The 18,283-nt window shown below is 44.7% G+C and overlaps 1 protein-coding gene across 3 annotated transcripts in view; it reads right to left on the bottom strand.

The window, feature by feature from the left end:
- Positions 1–18,283, bottom strand: part of ttc28 (tetratricopeptide repeat domain 28) — a 111,493-nt gene that overhangs the window by 41,100 nt on the left and 52,110 nt on the right. For all 3 annotated transcript variants that reach the window (XM_023960667.2, XM_023960669.2, XM_023960670.2), the window contains 6 exons: positions 15,029–15,176; positions 10,632–10,904; positions 10,427–10,557; positions 5,368–5,589; positions 2,956–3,144; positions 2,792–2,888 (listed from right to left, as the gene is read on the bottom strand). In XM_023960667.2, coding sequence (XP_023816435.1) covers positions 2,792–2,888; positions 2,956–3,144; positions 5,368–5,589; positions 10,427–10,557; positions 10,632–10,904; positions 15,029–15,176 — 1,060 coding nt within the window. The remainder of the gene's footprint in view (positions 1–2,791; positions 2,889–2,955; positions 3,145–5,367; positions 5,590–10,426; positions 10,558–10,631; positions 10,905–15,028; positions 15,177–18,283) is intronic.

Raw genomic sequence — 18,283 nt, 5'->3', positions numbered from 1 at the left:
GGCGTGCAGAACCACAGTGCGTGCATGTAGCTGTCGGGTAGATTATTATCACAGTGCTCGCAAATGTCTGAGTAACTGAGACCCATCTTGAACATCCTCTGTCCAGTGTAGTAAATTCTGTGAAGAGTTTTGAGATGGATTAGCTGCAGATTTGGACTTTTTGTCAGTTTAAAGGTGTTTAGACAAAGTTCTGACCAGAAGCTTTCATCTGTGCTGATGCTCAAATCTGCATCCCATTTTTTTGTTGGAAGGGCAATATTGTTATCTAAATTACATAAAAGTTTGTATATTTTGGAGAGAGTTCTATTCATTGAAAAATTAATCAGAGTGGTAACTACATCTGGTAGCTTTAAATCGTCGTCTTTAATTTTATACTTTTTAGTAATACTTGATTTAAGTTGCTGATATTCCAAGAAGTTATATATTCCATGTTTGTCTTGAAGTTCCTGGGGAGTTATGAATCTTCTATCAATAATTATGTGCTCTAGTTGTTTTATGCCCCCTGCTTGCCAAGCTGGGAAGTGAATCATTTTTTTGTTAATAAGGATGTCCGGGTTGTTCCAGATGGGTGTCATTTTGCACGGTTGAATTGATGATTTTGATATTTTGAGAAATTCCCACCAGGCTGTTAAGGTGGCATTTATATTAATGCTTTTGAAACAATCCTGTTTTTTAACTGTTTGGCTAATAAATGGTAGCTGTGACAGGTTGATCTTTCCACATAACGCCTGTTCCAAGTCTAACCATGAGTTGGTTTCTGGATTATTTTTTAACCATTTTAAGATGTATTGTAATCTATTTGCAAGAAAGTATTTGTGGAAGTTAGGTAATTCTAATCCTCCACAGTTTTTTGCAGATTTTAAAGTTTTTAGACTAATTCTTGCAGGTTTGTTGTTCCATAGAAAGCTTGATATGGATGAGTCTAATGTTTTGAACCATTTTAATGGCGGTTGTGTGGGAATCATTGAGAAGAGATAATTAACCTTGGGTAAGATTTTCATTTTAACCGTGGCTACCTTGCCCATAAGGGACAAAGGCAGGTTGGTCCAGCGTGTTAGATCGTCCTGTATGCTTTTCAGTAATGGGGTGTGGTTTAGCTGCACCAGTTCTGATAGTTTGGGGGAAAAGTAGATACCCAGATATTTGATATTTCCTGTTTTAACTGGAATTGTGAGTCTTTGTTCCATATTCCTGTTGAGTGGTAATAAAACAGACTTATTCCAATTAATGGAATAGTCTGATATGGAGGAGAATTCATTTATGATCATTGCTGTTTCATTTGATTTCTGAAACACAGTTTTACCTGAACCCCCTTTGTACAAAAAGCTGTGACCTTGTGGAGCTGAACTATTTTTGACCCCCAGCTAGAAGAAAACAGAGGTGACTGTTGCTCATTTCATCAAGGTTTATTTGATTGTGTAGTGGAGTTTTTGTAGAAACTTTGAGCTTTTTTCACATCTTTATTCTCCTTTTAGTCCATAAACTGAAACGTAGGCCTTTTAGAGTACGCCGTCTTCATCCAGAGTCTTCATCAGGGGTTGAAAGTGTCTGCAGGGCGTTTGGACCCACAGCTGCTCTCAAGTCCTCCTCAAGTGCTGAAAACACTGCGGAGAATCCTCATCACATCCCGATCAAATATTGATGGTTCTGACCGGCAGAAGTGACTAAACACTTCAGCCTAAAACATACGTGTAGAACTCAGCCAAACCTGAGAGTGCTGATTGACCCCCCCCCACTCAGTGGTGGGGTCAGGTTACCCCCCTCTCAGATGTCACTGTGGCTGCAGAAACCAACGCCTGCTCAATAAAACATGGTAGTTGATTGTCCAAAGAGCTGCTCTGGAGTCCTGTGATGGGGCTGGGGGAGTGTGTGTGTGTGGGGGGGTCCATTCTCATCCACAGAACAGACTGATCTTTAAAAGGCGGATTCCACTGCGGACCAGCGCCAGAGCGGTTCTGACGGATCTCCACGGGGAGCCGGACAGTCTTCGTGTTGGTGAAGCAGCTTCCCTCCTGTTATGATTTATCCTCCCAGTTATTAAATATCAGCTCTTTTGAAAGTTCCTCCCGTCTTCTGAAAGACCCGACTCCCTTCCGGATCACGACCCCATGTTGATGTTCTACAGACAGGACAGTATCAGAACATCAACACGGATCCCCGTTAACCTCTGAAGCATGTTTGCGGAGTGTAGGAGGAAACGGGGGGAACATACACAGAAAGGACCCAGCCGGGGTTCAGACCAGTCAGCTGACTTTCCTTCAAGTCTGACTCACACACCAGCTCAGTGGCCTAGGGGTAGAGCGTCCGCCCTGAGACTGGTAGGTTCAAATTTAAGGTGGATTCATACAACAGGGATCATTGATTTTTTTCTCTTTGGTCTACAATGAAGACCTATGTGGAAACATTTGAAAGATTTGACACATGACACGTGTCACCTAACTCATTTCATACAGTTGGAGAATCGGACCAGATCGGTAGCGAGCCCAAGTCCCTGAACCATGGCATGGCTCAGTAAACCGTTCCAATGTGAGTCCAGGAAATCTGATTTCATTTTTTTCTGTTTGTCTGAATCTACAGAAGACAAAGCAAAAATCCTTTATGTGAAAACGTTTGGTCTCTTTTAACCATCATACTCTGGCATTTTAACCAGTCAAGATCTCCTGAGTAGTTTTAGAGTTTATGCAGATCTCTGAACTTTAGACCTACAAGGCGGAGTCCAGCCCAGCTTCCTGATCTGCACAGGAATGGCTCAAAGCCACTTTCACAACAAGAAGGTCTGAATAAAACCTACCCAGGTTGGAAGAGGCTCGGCCCTGAGCGGCTCTGTCCTGCAGCTCCTCAGCAATCTCCAGCTGCTTCTGGTGGTGCTGCTGTGCCCGCTCCAAGTCCTGAGGGCAGAAACCCCGATTTCTACGGACTGAAGCGAGAATCGTGTTCGTACAGTCTCACACGGACCTGCATGCACCGGGCGGCGTGTCCCAGACCGGCGTAAGCCCTCATCTGGATGGCCCTGTCTGCCAGCTCCTCCCCCAGCTCCAGCACTCTGGTGTGGTAGGACACGGCCTTGTCGAAGTCCCGTTCAGAGTGATGGGCGCTGCCCAGGTTGCTGTACGCCCGCGCCTCCTCACGACGGTTTTCCAGACTCTGCCAAAGATCACATGGCTTCACCAGGAGTTGAACCATTCACAGGTAAATGAAGACATATTTGATCACTTCTATTGTGGTAAATAAACACTACTTTAAACTTTAAAACCATTTACACTTTTGTGAAACAAGAGAAAACTAAATTTGGTGAAGTGAAGAGTATCTAAAGAGAAACTACATTAAACTTCAACATCAAAGTTTTTTCTACTATAATTCAATGCAGTTCATCATGTCTCCAAGTTTAAACTGAGTTCTTAAATGATTTTTGATCAGACACGGTTTGTTTTTGTCAAACGTACCAACATGTTTCGGTGGAATACCTTCCGCCTTCGCCAGGGTCCTCAGGTGGTGGTGATGTGATGTCTTTAAAAACAGATGGTTGTGACTGAGGCGGAGTCACCTGTCAGACTTTGACAAGTGACTCCGCCCCTTGATGTCTGTTTTTTGCTGGAGGATGTTGCTCCAGGTGTGAGAGAGCAGGAAGGCCCCCCTCATCCCGGTTCATGGAGGTGTGGGCTCCCTTTCTTATCTCCACCGCCTCCATGAAATGAAATTTCCCCATTGTGGGATTAATAAAGTCATCTATCTATCTATCTATCTATCTATCTATCTATCTATCTATCTATCTATCTATCTATCTATCTATCTATCTATCTATCTATCTATCTTAGGATCCATCTGCGGTGTCTGTTGTCTTCAGTACGGAGGACTTTGGCCTTTTCCCAGTCCAGGATGTGGTTTTCTTGTTTGCAGTGGTCCGTTATGGCTGATTTCATGTTTTCTTGAACTGCCTGTTGTCGTCTTGCTCTTGTTAGTATTTTATTGTTTCCTTTTTGCATTTTTTTTGATGTTCTGTTTTTCTTGTGATGAAAGTGCGTCCTGTTTCTCCGATGTCTGTTTTGTTGCAGGTGTGACATGGTATTTCATTAATGACGTTGCATTTCTTATTTTGTTCGATCTTGTCTTTTGGGTGAACCAGTAGTTGCCTGAGTTTTTTATACGGTTTAACTGGGGGGTACTGATGTGATGTTTTTTCATGGTCCTTTGGATGCAAACAAGAAAACCACATCCTGGACTGGGAAAAGGCCAAAGTCCTCCGGACTGAAGACAACAGACACCACAGATGGATCGTGGAGGCGGTGGAGATCCCAAAGTGAGCCCACACTTCCATGAACCGGGATGAGGGGGCCTTCCTGCTCTCTCACACCTGGAGCAACATACTCCAGCAACAAATGGACATCAAGGAGGGGAGTCACGTGTCAAAGTCTGACAGGTGACTCCGCCTCAGTCACAATCATCTGTTTTTAAAGACGTCACATCACCACCACCTGATGACGACTCTGATGAAGCCGGAAGGTATTCCACCAAAACGTGTAAAGTACATTTGACAAAAACAAACCGTTTCTGATAAAAAAATAATTTAAGAACACAGTTTTTCTACTATAAGCCTTATTCACAGGACCTGCTCGGGGGGGCTGACCCGTACGGGTTCTGTGGCTTTCTGGGTAGTCCGGGTCCATGGAGGGTTGTAGAGAGGAGCAGCTGCATCTTAAGGAGAGCACAGGCGTGTCTTTTGAAGCTCGTACGGCCACCTCAAGGGACGCCATGAAAACAGAACGTACCATTGTCGTGTGTGTGGGAAGTATATCATAAAGAATTCATAAGGATAAAAGAAGTTCCCACACGTATGACGTACGGGTGATGCCGTTGTACGGCCTCCTTCCGTCACACTCTGGTTAGTAAGGTGTGAGTTCTGGCTCCTTACTGACAAATGCTGCACGCACGGTATGTGCACGTGATTTATTAGTGTCTGTAGGATGTCCACACAAAGTACACTCTGATTATCTAAGCTCCTCATTTCTAACAGGCAGCAGCAAGGAGCGCGCACGTGTCACGTGAACAGCACTAAGGGGCTATTTGTTCAGTCTGCAGGAATTGGGGGGGTTGAAAAATAAAAAATCCTTTGTCTCACCTACTTCCCCCTTACGTGTTGTCTAAGTGTTCACTATGACCTGTCACCAAATGAACGTAGAAAAAATGTGCATGAATATTTTCTCTCTACGGGGTCACTGATGTCAACCACCTCGATCTTTCCGGGTCACCGGCGTGCCCAGTACAGGTTTGACCAGACAGCTGGTATCCACCTGTAAGGGCATTTGGGACTAAGGCTTTAAAGTAGCTAGAGCAACATCTCTCTGAGCTTTATTACAAGAATCTTTTCACCTTTGCGATGTCCAAGTGCTGCTCATGACATTGCACAGCGTTGTTGAAGTCTCCCAGAGCAGTGTACACAGCACCCATGTTGCCCAGCTGGCGGGCCTCCGTTAGCCGGCACTGGTCCTGTCGTGCCAACAACACACACTGCTTATGGCTGGCCAGCGCGTTAGGATAGTCCCCGATGGCTGTGTATACATGTCCCAGACTGCTGAGGGCGCCAGACGCAGCCTGAAATCACACAACACTTTTCTCACCATCAGGAAGGAGGAAAACTTCGTAGAGAAACAGACGGAACTGCTGCGGCTAGTCTGCTCCAAACCTGAGCTTTTTCCCTCTCAGGACATGTAAACAGATAGATAATATTAAACTGAATGTTTGCATCAACAACAAACTCAGAGCTGAAACATGCAGAAAACAGGCATTAGGTCTGATACTTAACAGTCAGGGGTTGAAAGCCTGTCTGTTTCCTGATTAATACTGGGGTATTGATCAGCATAACTGTTACATATTTGATTAAAACATCAGAAGGGAAGATGGATATCCTTCCCAGGATGGTGGAATCAACTGGAGACAAAGACAGAAATAACTCAGTGTCATCTGCAAAGAGGAGGATTTGGCCTGAATAGTTTGTTTACCAAGCAAACAGAAGGATGCAGCACGGAGCTCTGAGAAGAGGTCAAGAAAAAAATCTAGCAAATGCACAAAAGATATATTATACTAGTACAATAAACAAGGTACATGTGTACACCAGCCTCCCTCCCCTTTAAAGCCCAGCTAAACCAAATGAAACGGCAAATAACATTTCTAAAATCAACAGAAATGTAACTCCAACCTAAGCGTGAAGAACGGGAGCGGGGAACTCCAGGCAGGAAAGAACCAAACTGAAGGTGACAGAAGCAGCTCAAGAACCTGACAACCACGGAAAATGTTGGAAAAGGCTCTGATCTTCTAACGGTGTCAGCCTGTCACACCTCTCCCAGTGTCCACCAACAGAACGTCCCTTTGTCACCAATGATAACGAATGCAGGTCCATCAGCACAACACAAATGTCATTACTAGTAAAGATTTATCCGCAGAAAAGCTTTCAAACCAACTCTGCTTCTGTGATCCAAGCATCAGAACCCAGACGCATTAAGCTTTAATAGAAAACATGGTTTTATCTGAGCCTAAACGACACAATAGCAGCAAAAATATCTAAAAAGAACACGTTTTAGTCATATGCAAAAACATCGGTACTTTGCAGACAAAGTACTTCTTAATTTCACTGCTTTGACAAGCAACAAATTCACACGTTGGAGCTCTTTTGTCCTCCATCCTTCAAATCTGACACCAACTTTTCTGCTCCATTAAATAAACTTGAGATTTCAGTCATTTTCTGCAAAAAGCTTCATTCAATTTCCATCTTCTAAATCCACTTTGTCCCTTTAGGGGTCACGGGACTGCCGGAGGCTATCCTGGCTGCTTGTGGGCGAAGGCCACAATCACACACCCATGCACATTCACATTTACACCTAAGAACAATTTAGCAGGGGTGGGTCGTCAGGGCTATTAAGGCCTTCCCAGAAGGCCTAGAAAATGTCTGAATCATGTTGATTATATTTTGTCTATGCATGCTCATTAAATCATTCCAAATGGTCTGTCCATTCCCTTTAATTGAGTTTATTAGGTTATGCTGAATTCAGACAGAGATATTTCTACATTGGAGTTTTTAACCAATCACAATTCAGCTGTCCTCTGTTGCCAGGCAGAGTCACAGCAGTCACATTGATTTTGCATTAGAGGGCCTTCACGATCCCTTCTGAAGGCCCTCTAATGCAAAATCAATGTTACAATTCATTTCCTTCAACCAATCAGATTCTGAGTTGGTGTCAGCAGGGCCTTCTAGCAGGCTTAGACAATGTCACAGTATTCAGACCTTCTGATTGGACAGAAGTTTCAGGAGCCTTGTCCAGTTTGACACAGATCCACGGAGCACTTTATGATGTGTCTCGATTAAAACATACTGACAGTAATGTATCCATTGAGGATTTAGCAGGAGAATCTCCCACTGATGTCCTCGACTTCCTTCATCAGAAACATCTGAGTGAATCATGAAGCAGCCGTACAGATTTGTGTGTTTGGACTGACCGTCCCCGTGTCCACGCCGTCTGTCCAGCTGACATTTTCAGCTCTAAAAACTTCAAACCTACGCAGAAACACAACTGGACAGACTGGGCTCTGAGCACAGGCCTTGATGGAACAGAAAAGGCCTTCTGGATGGAACTGATGACCATGAGGGATTCAAACGCAGCACAACTGAAGGCCCGGTGTGTAATGGAAGGTCCACCATTGGAATTAGAGTAACCAATGAACCTATGAAGCATGTTTTTGGACGGAGGGAGGAAGCTGGAGTCCCCAAAGAAAACCCACTCAAAGGCTTTATGTTCATAACAAATATACTAACTATTTATATACGTTTCTATGTTTATGAGCCGCAGGTGAAAGACTCATGGGGGGTCGCACCTTTATTTGGGTATTAAGGGGTGTTTTGTTCTGTTTACCCACAGATGAGGTAGTTTTATGTACTTTAAACTGTTGCTCTATGTAAAAGGAAAAAGACAGACTTTCTGTAAATGTAAGATTCATTCAGGCAAAAAGTTTTTTTAAAGGTAAAAACGTGAGACTCCTCTGTTTAATAAAAGCATGATAGAAAATCAGGACAATCGTTCGTTTCTATGAAGAAACTCGAAGGGAAAACATGGCGGGTAATGTCGGCAGAAGGGTTTTTAATCATTGTTTGCGATATTCTACATGATTTTATGACTTCAAATTGATGAAAGAACTTTCGAAAAAGTGAAACTTTAAACTTTAAGGCCATTTATTAAACACATATAAACATTTGTATGACTTCTCATTCTATTAAGCGCCAAAAAAGTGACCTTTAGTGGAATTTACCGTCTCTAATTACCATCAGGACTCTTCTCATGTGCTAAAGAACAAGAACTTCCAGTGAAGAGACGAGCACAAAAAGATCCAGAAAAGAGAAGGAAATAAAAAAAATGACGGGAGGCCTCTGAGCCATCGAGCGGTCAGACAACAGTTTGATTTCCCTCCAGGACTCCAGGTTTCCTTCCAGAATACAGAGGAAAATGGAATCTTGTTGTGTCTGCGGCTCTGAGCTGTCACAGCAAACGTCTGTGTGGTTCATCCTGTTCACACATCTTCGAGAAAGAAAGTGACAAGAAGAAAAGTCCCAATATTCTGCCTGTCATGACTGGATATTTGTTTATGTTGGAACGAGGTTGCGGCTCTCATGAGAAGAGTCGATACAAAAATATTATCAAGCCGAAGTTGAGAGTCTGATGGGGGGGGTCTGAAGAAGATGTTAGAGACTCGTTATCGAAATAAATTAGTAAGATGTGACCGTTAAAAACATTATTTTCCCGTTAATTCAACACTAAATATTGGATTTTATTATTTTTCTTTGGTTTCATATTTTTGAATCATAATGGATTTAAACTAATTTCATTGCTATTTTATGTTTGATTTTTGTAGTTCTTTTATTTATGGTTATGGTTTTGAATGATTCTCTTTCATCCAGTTTGGTTTCAAATATGAATGTTTCACATGCTGAGTGACAGCTGTCCATCAGCCGGTCTGAGGCGCCTCAGGCTGAACACGGCCCATCGACAAACCGCATGGCGTGAAGTCATTTCACCATCCGTCCAGACCGTCGGCCTCATCCCAGGACTGGAGTGACCGAGTGTGACGTCATCCATACAAACCCAGAACAGCTCCAACCAAATCAAGTCAACTCAGCCGCCGTTTTTTCAGGATACGGTTGCCGCCTTGTTAAAGCCAGAAGTCATCAGTGAGCAGCGACCGGTCCGAGTCATCGTTTCTATGGCAACCACTCTCACCAATCAGGAGTGGGCTTGTTGGAAAGCCACACCTCCCCCCACTTAAAAGTGGCCTGCACGAAATCTGTCAGCCAGCAGGCTCCACCTACTTTTTTAGAGGCATCTGATTGGTCAGTTTATAACTTAAATAACTTGAACTGCACAAAGCAATGAGGATTATCAAGAACACGTTAAAAATGTTTCATTTTTGTTTTATTTATTAAAAAAAAAGTTTTAGAGCACAAATGGTTATTATCTCTCATGTTTATGAGATTTTGGCTTCTGTTTGGAGCATGAGGGGGGAGGGGTCAGTCAGTCCAGGTTTTATATAAAATCAATGGTCCAAACAAATGAAAACACATCTAAACTCTGCTGTTTTCAGCATTCTAAGTACTCCAACTCAAAGCCTCATTTGTGTGTCTGCAACCCTCTGACCGCTACTGTGATCAAACTGTACACAACAAACACACACTGTGATACAAACATGTAAAAATAGAAGTTAGAAAGACATTTTTCCGTGTCCGGTTCTTTCAGGTCGGATAGAACACGTTCCGTTCCCACATCCTAAAACAACTCACAGGTACAGCTAGAAAACAGGACGCATCATGAAACCCACAAACGGTCACGCTGCATCCCAACTGTACAACCATCAAACCCTCACAGCACCTTTAACACGGGAGCCCCAGCTCCAGCGTGGACGCTCTCTGAATGACCCCAATTCTTCTACTGTTGACCCAATCACTGTGATTCCAGCAGAGTCTGGAGCTGAAGCTAATGCTAGCGGCTTTGCAGATCAGCACAAAGCTGCTTTTCTTCAGAATCAGTTGGAATGACGTTAATGACGTAAACGATGGACAGAGTTATGGTACCTCAAAGAACGTGTCATTTCCTGTCGTCGGCTGGAGCTGAAAGGGTTAAATGATAAAAAGCAGGACTGCTGCAAATCAAACAGACAAAGAAGTTCTGACATGTGAGATTTGGTGGGAGCTTCAACACCAGAACAAACCTCTAAACACCGTAGAGACAGATGAGTTCCCATCTTTTTGTTGAACTGAATGTGCTGATGTGCAAACGTCCCACAATGAGTGGATCAAGACATCCTAAAAATCCGATCAAAAGCCTTTCAAACAGACTTTGGAACGTCTTGGTGCAGAATATGAAGGAAGAGTTGGTTTGTGGCGACTTACCTCGCGGTTCTTCAGCTTCATGGCCAGAACCAGCTGGTTTCTGTGATTGGCCAGAGCTTCTCGATAATTACTTTTGGAGAAGAAGGCAGATCCGAGGTTCCCATGAGCGCGGCATTCACCTGACTGGTCACCTGTGGATGAAACCCAGAGATTGTTGATGGGTCCAGCCTCCCTCCCTCCCTCCCTCCGGTCCGGTCCTCTGTACCTAAGGCCTTTGTCACCTCCAGGTCTTGCTGCATGTAAGCCATGCTCTTCTCCACGTTGCCTAGAGACCAGTACGCCGAGCTCAGAGCAGAGAAGACGGAACCACGCAGCTTTAGGGAGCAGGTGCCGATCTTGAGCCCCGCCTCCAAGACAACGACCGAAGCCTCAGGGAAGCCGTGGGTCAGCAGCTCCTGACCGATGACGGACACGACCACAAACGGGCTTTTGTCCAGCTTCATCGCCTGCAGCTGCTGGTAGGTGGACTCAAGAGCGTCTGTGGGATGAATCACAGGGAAATCTTTTTGGCTCTGCAGGTTCAGGAAAAGTTGTGTTTTCTGTCCATGTTTTCCACCAACTGCTGTCATCAAACCTCAGCTTCTTTCATTGTTGTGTTCATTTCCATCACGTTGGATTTTTTCCTCATCTCCCTGCTGACTGATGAGACATGCTAACAAGAACAAATCCAACTTTGACAGCAGCAGAGAAGAAGACTAAAGTCCAGCATGATCCGGATTATCTGTTAGATTTGGGTTCAGGATGCGTTACTGTAACGTGACCTTTTTGTTTTTCATAGAAATGAGCCTATTTGTAAAACAAATAAACAGCAGAAACATCTCTAGAAGCTCTCCCTGCTACTGTCCTGAGCAAAGGGGGAACTGTCATTCATTAAAGACCCCCTCCAATGAAATAGGTGTTTTTGGTGTTTGCTCCGCCCCTTTCTGGTCATCCACCTGCAGACCAACAGATCCATGAAGGTCATGTTTTCCTGGTCTGAGCTGGAATCTGGATCAGAACTGGACGGATGGATGGATCTGATGTTGCTGCTGTTTCTGTTGCTCTACTAATGTTAGGGTGGGGGTGTGAAGGGCTGTAAGCTAGTGGGAGAGAATGTAAACAAATGGATGATGGGAAATGAGCACAGCCTTACTCGACACCAACAGCCCCGCCCACAACTCAGAGGTGAATTTCTGATGAACTCCTGCCGCTCTGCAGAAACTATGTCCTGGAAAACGACACAGGATTTTTGATTTAGGCTAAAAACAGCATCATCGTCACTAAAAGACTGGGAACACTTTGGAAATAGATCAGAAGATGATCCGAGCGGAACTTCAAATACCAACTGAAATAATAAATGTAACAAACAAAAAAGTTTTTGATAAAAGAAAAAAAAAAGACCTTTAATGACCTTTCCACCCATCCCTCCATCTTCTTGGCCCACTGCATCCCTTTCAGGGTGTGGGGTGCTATCCCAGCTACTGATGGCTGAAGGTGGGGTCCACCCTGAACAAGCACACCTAGAGGCGCAGTCACCCCCTATTTTTGGACGGTGGGAGGAACCCGGAGAGCTCGGGGAAAACGCACACATCCATGGGGAGAACACGCAAACTCTAGCTCCGTCTGTCCTTTCCCATCTGTCCGTCTTTTTATGTCCAACAACAGTTTCAGTTATGATGCGTTGGGTGATTTGCTACGTTTTTGCTCACCTCATTTAATAAGGTCTACCCGTATTATAAAGACTTGATCATCAACTAGTTTAGCAGTATTTCACTAGAGCAAGCACTTATTTGAAAATGATTAGCAATACACGAGTTTTTCTCTCCAAAAAGTTGAGAAAATTAGCAAAACATTTTGGGCCAAAAATGTTTTTGAGATTTTATAGAAGCAGCCATTTTGAAATGAGCAGGAGAAGTCCTTCTACTGCCCCTAGTGGAATTATGATGAACTACAGGGCGGGAAACAAGGTTTAAGGTATTCAGAAATCATTTTTTATCACATATGATACGATGGATTACGCGGCGCTAAGATCTCAGATCCAAAGTTTAAAGTTGCAGTGAGGAAGAAAAAATGAGTGGCCGGGATGGGCTCCGGCAGCCCCGTGACCCCGGAAGGGAAAAACGGTATGGACAATGAATGAATCAATTTCCTGGTCTCAATTTTATTCCAAAGCTGATCTGATGAAGCCCTCGGCGTTCAGAAATGTTTCCCCTGAGAGGACCTCTGTAAACTTTAGAGGGATAAACGACGGGAGACTCCCTGCTCTCGACTCCGCAGCGCCCTGCTGTGGCGAGCCGGTCCTCTCTGCGGCCGATCCCCCGCTAACTCAGGCGCTCCTCGCAAACACTTGAGGCTTTCTGGCTTTGAAGATTAGCAGAGATCAAGTGTTACGGACGGTTGCCCCTGGGGGGCTCCACCACCTCCTCACAACCATCAGAGCAGCAGTTATTGCTCTCCACTCTCAGGGAGTTTCCTCCTTTCTTCATGCAAACCCGCTGCACCTTCAAACAAGGCCACGGCTCTGCCGGCCCAACCACAACGGCCTCCAGCAAATCAACGCATCCACTGCAAATGCAGAGGAATAACTGGGAACGCTCAGCGCTGCATCAACTGAGGCTGAAGCTCGCCAACTTAAAGACAGTTCCCAGGAAAGAGATGTCTGTTCATCATCCTGAGCCAATTCCAGCTGCCAGCTATCTTAGATGGTCTGCTTTCTCTCTTCATCTTCACGTGTTGTAGAGGAGATCAATGAGACGTCTACCTCCTGAATAAATCATGCTGAACTGGCTCTAATAAAGCTCCCATCCTCCAGCTGTCCTTCAGCGTTACAGACAAGTTCTTCTGTTTCTGCTCAAGAAACTCAAAGCAAACAACACTTTCTGTTGGAAACTCGCCTCAAGTTTGGGATTTTCATTAAAAAAAACACATTTGTAGCTGATTTTTGTTTTGTCTAAAGATTTTCTCATCTTTACAACCTTTGAGGACGGAGAAGAAACCACCTGATTCTGTGAATTAACCTGACTCAGCCACAATTGTGAGACAGAAGAGAAACTCCTGAAAGTCAAGCCAGCGTCCCAACTGCCCTGATGGGCAGATCCAGCTGTCTGGGGGGGAAAGGGTCAAACCTTTGTCAAGGTGGTAGAGCGCTCACTGTAGAGAGGACATGGACGTGCTGCAGACGACGGGTCGTAGTGAACTCTTCTACAACGCCTTAGGCCCGGTTTGTACTTCATAGGGATTTGCAATCGCATGGGTCAAAAGGCCATCAGAGGCGAATCGCCCCAATCGCTACCAAATGTGACACAAGCTGATGGTGTCGTCCGTGATTGGAATTGGAATAAAGCTGAAAAACAGCTTTATATGAAATAAAATAAAACACCAAACCTCTGACACGCTGCAGACAGTGGCGTCATCAGGCTTACTCAGACGTTTGTTATCGCGGACAGTCCCAAGTGAAACCGGCCAACTTTAGTGTAAACTAGACCTCATGATTGCCGTCTGGACGCAATACGATGATGTGATACCAGTGGCTGTGAAGTACAAACCGGCCGGTCATTTTTCTAGGATGTAGTTTCTGCAGAGCAGCAGTAGTTCATAGAGTGTTTCCCGAGAAGCAACCCCGCCCCCCTTCCCCTCTCTTTTGCTGAGAGCTCAGAGCAGAGAGCTTGTGGCCAGCCCAGCAGATTTTCTACATCGCAAATACGATCTTTTTTCAAACTGCATTTTTTTCGTCTGCTCCTGATTCAGGACGATTTCAATAAAGAAATAATTGTCTTTATCTTTGTCCTTTATCATCAGAAAAATGCCACAAAAACTCTATTTTCCTCGCAGTGGGGCAATAGGAAAAGGGTTTTAGCTCTTAAGGATCCATTGGACCTCAGGATCAGCCGGATGTGACCCACAGAACTTTACTTTCCTTCTAAATTGTTAATCCCTTTTTGTGTTGTACATAGCACGGCTCCACTATGATGCTTCTTCTATGGTTCTGTGCATGACCTCCAGTGCTCCACTTCCTGTCCGGCTTTGGTCTCCATGACGACGTTTCATCGCGCTTTCCTTGTGAACGTCATAAATGCCATGGATGAGTCGAGACTGTTTTTTGGAATCAAAGAAGGTAAACAGCAGGAAATTGAATCTTAAAAGTTTCAAACTATGTTTCGTAACTGCAGTATTTCAATTATTTGAAGAATTTCAGCCAATTAACGTTCAACATTTTTTCAAAATAAATTTTTTTTTCAAATGTTTTTTTCTTCAGAGTTTTGTTTCAAAAACACATTTAACCCATAAGAACCCAGACATGTGGAATACTCTACAAAACAACCGCTAAACACATTTCTAACATTTTTCTGTTACACTGACGTCCCCGGGGGTTCTTACAGGTTAAAGGTCACGGCTGGGGGGCGTTCCTGTGATGGGACCAGTGTAATAACAAAGCATGTTTTTTGTCTCATTTTTCTTATTTTTTTTCGGTGAAACGTTTGAGTTCTTTTCTCTTTGTCACATCACGCCTCTGAAGGAGCGCCGGTTCCCGTCATGCGTTCAGTTTCCCGTCGGCCTCTCGTGTGGCGCTCGTCGGGCGGTGAAGCCGCCGAGGCAGAGAGCCGAGCTCAGGCAGGAGCGTACCTCTGAGCGGGGACTTCATCGCCGCCTCCACCATCCCCACCAGCAGCTGGAGGCTCTTGGGGTCCTGTGCGAGGCCCGAGGCGAACGCCGCAAGGGCGTCGGCATGGCGACCCAGGTACTGCAGGGCGACCCCTTGACGAAAATAAGCCTGCAGGGAGAAAGAAAAGCATTTCCGTGACGGACAGATTCCACATATCTACAGAAAACAAACAAACACATTCAGAGAGTCAGGCGTGTGATTCTGTACACATGTGGATAAACACTCATGTGGAAAACAACACGCCTGCAGTTCAGACGACCGTCAAAATGATGAAAATCTCTAACGCAGCCCCCAAAAAATGTTAAAATCCACTGATGAAACCAAAACACACATAAAGGAGGTTTCCACAGGAAGTTCTGAAACTATTATGGGATGCCCAAATGGCCTGCCATTTTGTGGCAATGTGTGAAATTTGGCGATTTTTATATTTTTACATATTAGAAAAGAAAGGTTCAGGTTAGTTTAAACGAACTTCATAAAATTTTAGGCAAACAGGTTATGTCTACACAACCAAAGTTTTAGTAACTCCAACTAGCTAGCTCTGTCTGTCTGCAGCTGTGACTGCAGCTCTGTCTGCAGCTGTGACTGCAGCTCTGTCTGCAGCTCTGACCGCAGCTCTGTCTGCAGCTCTGACCGCAGCTCTGTCTGCAGCTCTGACTTCAGCTCTGTTTGCAGCTCTGTCTGCAGCTCTGACTGCAGGTCTGTCTGCAGCTCTGACTGCAGGTCTGTCTGCAGCTCTGACTGCAGCTCTGACTGCAGGTCTGACTGCAGCTCTGTTTGCAGCTCTGTCTGCAGCTGTCTGCAGCTCTGACTGCAGCTCTGTCTGCAGCTCTGTCTGCAGCTCTGACTGCAGCTGTGACTGCAGCTGTGACTGCAGCTCTGTCTACAGCTCTGTCTGCAGCTCTGACCGGAGCTCTGTCTGCAGCTCTGACTTCAGCTCTGTTTGCAGCTCTGTCTGCAGCTCTGACTGCAGGTCTGTCTGCAGCTCTGACTGCAGGTCTGTCTGCAGCTCTGACTGCAGCTCTGACTGCAGGTCTGACTGCAGCTCTGTTTGCAGCTCTGTCTGCAGCTCTGACCGCAGCTCTGTCTGCAGCTCTGTCTGCAGCTCTGACCGCAGCTCTGTCTGCAGCTCTGTCATCAATCTTTTGTCCAGCAGTGACAGCCACATTTCAAAGCTGTGGAAACTGTCTCCATCATTCATGCTGAGATTCTGGGCAAGCTACTTTCTGACCTCCACCCCATCACAATGGGTGAGCGTCAGATGAGATCTTCCCACTTGCCCCCCCCCCCCCCCCCCCCCCCCCCCGGGAGGAAGACATCAGCCTGATGAAGACGTTTATGTCAGTGGCGATGTCCACATGAATATCGGCGGAATTTATCTCTGTTTGTGTGAGGTCTGTGAGGCTGGACAGATGTAAACAAGTCAGAGTGACGGGAGCGGGGGGGGGGTCTGCCTCGTGTCTGTCAGCTTATTCTGGCTGAGATGCACAGCCGGGGGTGGGAGGGGCAGGCGGTATAACAAACACCCGCTCGCCGTCTGGTTTGTTTATGTTTTCTCCGTGCCTCTCTGAGGAACCTGCCTGTCAGGATGTATGCAAGCTCCCCCCACCTCCCCACCCACCCCCTCCGTGTCACTCAGGGACGATCAATAAAGAGGAGAGGACCCCCGTGGTCAGCTTGTGATGAATTATTCCTTAAACTTCCAGATTCCTGGAATCTCCAGAAAATTTGCAGATTTTAATGGAGACAATGTCTTCGTACCTGCAGCAGGTGTGACTCAAACTACCTTTAGGGAATCAGAAACAGCTGATGTTCGTTTAGGCCGAGCAAAGGCTGCACAGAAAGATTTCAGTTTGTAGAAACTAGAAACGGATCTGAACGGATGAAACCAAGAACCGGGTCGGTCCAGATCAGTTCTTTAGATCACGGCGACAGCAAGTCCCAGCAGATGGGTGCATGATCTATGGATTCAGTTATTCTATTAATCACCTTTTGTGGACTATAGAGTCCAATTTGAATCTGTTTCTGCTTTTATCTTTTGATTCATAACACTATATAATCTTTTTTAAATGATTTTATTAGTACTTAAATCCACTTATGAACATCATCTACAGCTTTTCCTGAATTATAATTAAAATATAGATAGAAGCGTTTTAGTTTATACAATAAATGTTTGCCCTTTTGTTTTAGCAATATTTTTGTGAATATTTTGTTTAAACTACATAAAATTAACCAAAAGGCAAAAAAAATGTATTACATTTCGGCAAACAATCAGAGACAAACAGTCTTTGGCAACACAAAATCAGTAAATATTAAATATTGTTTTAAAACTTAGAATGAACTAAATTTTGAAAAACTAAACCTCAGAAAAGCATCAAACCAAAAACATTACAAACAGTTGTTTTTTTAAATGACTTGTTTTATTCTCTAGATTTCTAAAGATGCAATAAAAGAATAGTTTTTCATCACTCCTGCTCTACAAATTAATAATGTTTTGATGAAACTTTCATTAAAAACTGTCAAAACTCCTCAAAGATGCTGAATAAGCAGAAAGCAAACAGAAACCTCTGGACCTCAAACATTTGGCTTCAGCATCCGTCCGTCTGCAGCCGCGGCTGTTCTGTCCTCTGATCCGGGTTTTGGTTCTAGACCAAACTAAATAGAGCCCCCCCCATGAAGGGAGGGGGGAGTCACGTGTCGGAGCAGAGGAGGATCACCGCATGAACAGATGCTTCAATTAGCGCTCGTAAGTCCCATTAAAGGCGAGCAGATGGCGCTGAAAGTGGCGAGCAGACATGATAGAGATGGATGTCTGTGGAAATCGGGGAATCGAACAGACGACACGATCAGCCTCCGTTTATCAGGACTAACTGGATTGAAGCTCGTCTGCTTCATGAATGAACGGGGGGGGGGGGGGGGGTTGGACACACATTAATATTAGTGATACTAATGAATCAATCTGTTCACTGTCATTAGTTTTTGTAATGGTTGACGATCTTTTAATTTATAGTAGAATGATCAAAAATGAGGATTCAGGAAGCAGAAACCTCAGATCAAAGGATTCTTTTTATCACCCATAAATATCCGGTTTTCTCTGGATGCAGATTTTAAGGGCAGAAACTTGGATGACCCCCTCAGATTCTCGGTTCCTGCTCTGCTCCTGGTCTGGTTCTACAGGAGGAGATGGAGGAGCGTCCACATCACCCAGGAGTCTC

Source organism: Oryzias latipes, chromosome 12 (genome assembly GCF_053564925.1).
Source record: "Oryzias latipes strain Hd-rR chromosome 12, Olatipes_Hd-rR_3.1".
Classification (NCBI taxonomy): Eukaryota; Metazoa; Chordata; class Actinopteri; order Beloniformes; family Adrianichthyidae; genus Oryzias; species Oryzias latipes.
This window is presented reverse-complemented; position numbering and strand designations above follow the sequence as displayed.